The sequence below is a fragment of the Cucurbita maxima genome, unplaced genomic scaffold, assembly GCF_002738345.1.
Source record: "Cucurbita maxima cultivar Rimu unplaced genomic scaffold, Cmax_1.0 Cma_Scf00022, whole genome shotgun sequence".
Classification (NCBI taxonomy): Eukaryota; Viridiplantae; Streptophyta; class Magnoliopsida; order Cucurbitales; family Cucurbitaceae; genus Cucurbita; species Cucurbita maxima.
Window position 1 is genome coordinate 2,152,992 of NW_019272038.1, and position 1,974 is coordinate 2,154,965.

At 30.8% G+C, this 1,974-nt stretch overlaps 1 protein-coding gene across 1 annotated transcript; it reads right to left on the minus strand.

The window, feature by feature from the left end:
- On the minus strand, window positions 1–548 carry LOC111496367 (auxin-responsive protein SAUR50-like). Its single transcript, XM_023146789.1, has one exon. The coding sequence runs from the start codon at window positions 512–514 to the stop codon at window positions 167–169; it is 348 nt and encodes a 115-aa protein (XP_023002557.1). The 5' UTR covers window positions 515–548; the 3' UTR covers window positions 1–166.
- Window positions 549–1,974: the final 1,426 nt, after the last annotated feature.

Sequence of the window (1,974 nt, forward strand, 5' to 3'; positions counted from 1 at the left end):
ATAAAAGAAAATGCTGCTTCTAAATCTGTATGTCCCTAATAATCGTTCAATACAGATTTTAAATGCTCAATCTAAAACATTGTTCGAGATTTCTCGAACAATATCTCGAGCGATAATTTCAAGACCACCTAAAAAATTCACAATCTAAAGAAGAAAAAAGACGAGTTCATTCGGCTCGGTTCGACTCGATCGTTCGGAGTAGCGACTGAAAAACCTTCTCGTCACACGGGATAGTGAGGCCCATATGGTGACTAAACCCGAACTCTTCCTCAGCCAATTGGAGAAGAATCTGAAACTCCGGCGTCGACAGAAACGTCACCGGCACAATGTACCGGCTTCTATTCTCACCCACATACACCACAAAATGGCCTTTAGGTACATCCACCGGGATATCTCCTCCGCCGCCGCCGCCAGCGCCGCCGCATTGGTGAGTTTTTTTATTTCTTAAACTGGAACATCGCTTCATAATTTGCTTGACCACCGCCGCCTGTGACAGTCTGTTGGACACCGCCATTGTATTATAGGAAAAGCTCTGAAGAAGAGAGATGAAAATTGAGTTATTATTGTGTGTGATTTCGTGGAGGAATGGGGAGTGGTATTTATGGGCGATGTGGTTTAACAAAATCATATGGGGTTGTGAAGGAGGCAAAGGACAGGCCATATGTGTACGATGTGGGGCCCACTTTTTTTATATTAAAAAAAATACAATAAAAAATTAATTAATATTATCGACCAACACGTATTCCTTTTTCATTCTTTTCTTGTTTTATTATTTCTTACATTATTATAAATACGATTTATGATTTTATTATGATTTTATTTTGAATTTGATATAGTTAGTATTAGTTTATTTATTATAATTTTAGTCTACATTTAAATCTATTCATAAACTGATTAAAAATATATGAGAGTTCGTATAACTCAAAAATCCAACCAAGAATTGACATGTTTTTTTGTTAGGATTCAACACGACCTGATTCGACCCAACTCAATGTTGACACAATATCTTCACTTAAAAGTGTGAATAGATATGAAAATATTATTATTCTAGTAAATCATATAAGAATGAGAAATCTTCAATGATATTCACAACGTTTAAATACGATAATAACTACCAACTAATATCTACGAAAATATAAACTAATTAAATCTTTACAATAAAATAAAATATATTACTAATCGAAAAAATATTAACGATATATTCCATAATTAATATAATCTCTAAATATTAATAAATAGTAATAATTTAAACTAATGACAATTCACACCAAATTCTAACCAATTTTACTTTTAAAATTATATAATATTTAAATAATAAATTTTAATTATTAATATAATATATATTGAAGATTTTTTTTTCAATTAAAAAAAAACAGAATTGTTAACTCAAATGGGTGTATTTTTTTTTTAATTTTTTTAAAGGAATTTCTATTTGTTCCTCATTTAATTAGTAAAATCCTAATTTTTATTAAATTTTATATTTGTCCCTACAAATATTTAATTAATTTAAAAATCATATACAATATATATCATCCGACTCATATCCACGACAAATTTATGAAAACCTTGGGGACAAAATTCCAAATTTTAAATCTTAATACACTAACAATAAATATATTCTTGGATACAAAATAATAGCCCCTACAAATTTTGTTATTTGCACAACTGGCTACAACTATTAGGAAAATAACATTTGACCCCTCGCTAATTCTCTTATAAAAATTTGGCCCCTACTTATTATTTTGATGAACCCAATAATAATAAATAAAAATGAAATTACAATAAAGTAAGGAAATTTAATAGGGTATGTTGCCCTTAGGAAGGACACTTGGGGGACCCCTCCTCTATCATGGATTCACCCTTCCAAGTTTTCCCTTTCTTCAACCCCTTGTCCCTTCCCAATTTCCTAGGCTTTGAAGGGTTACTAATTATTGCACGTTCGTAATTTCGTAATATCATACTCTTTGCCTTCTT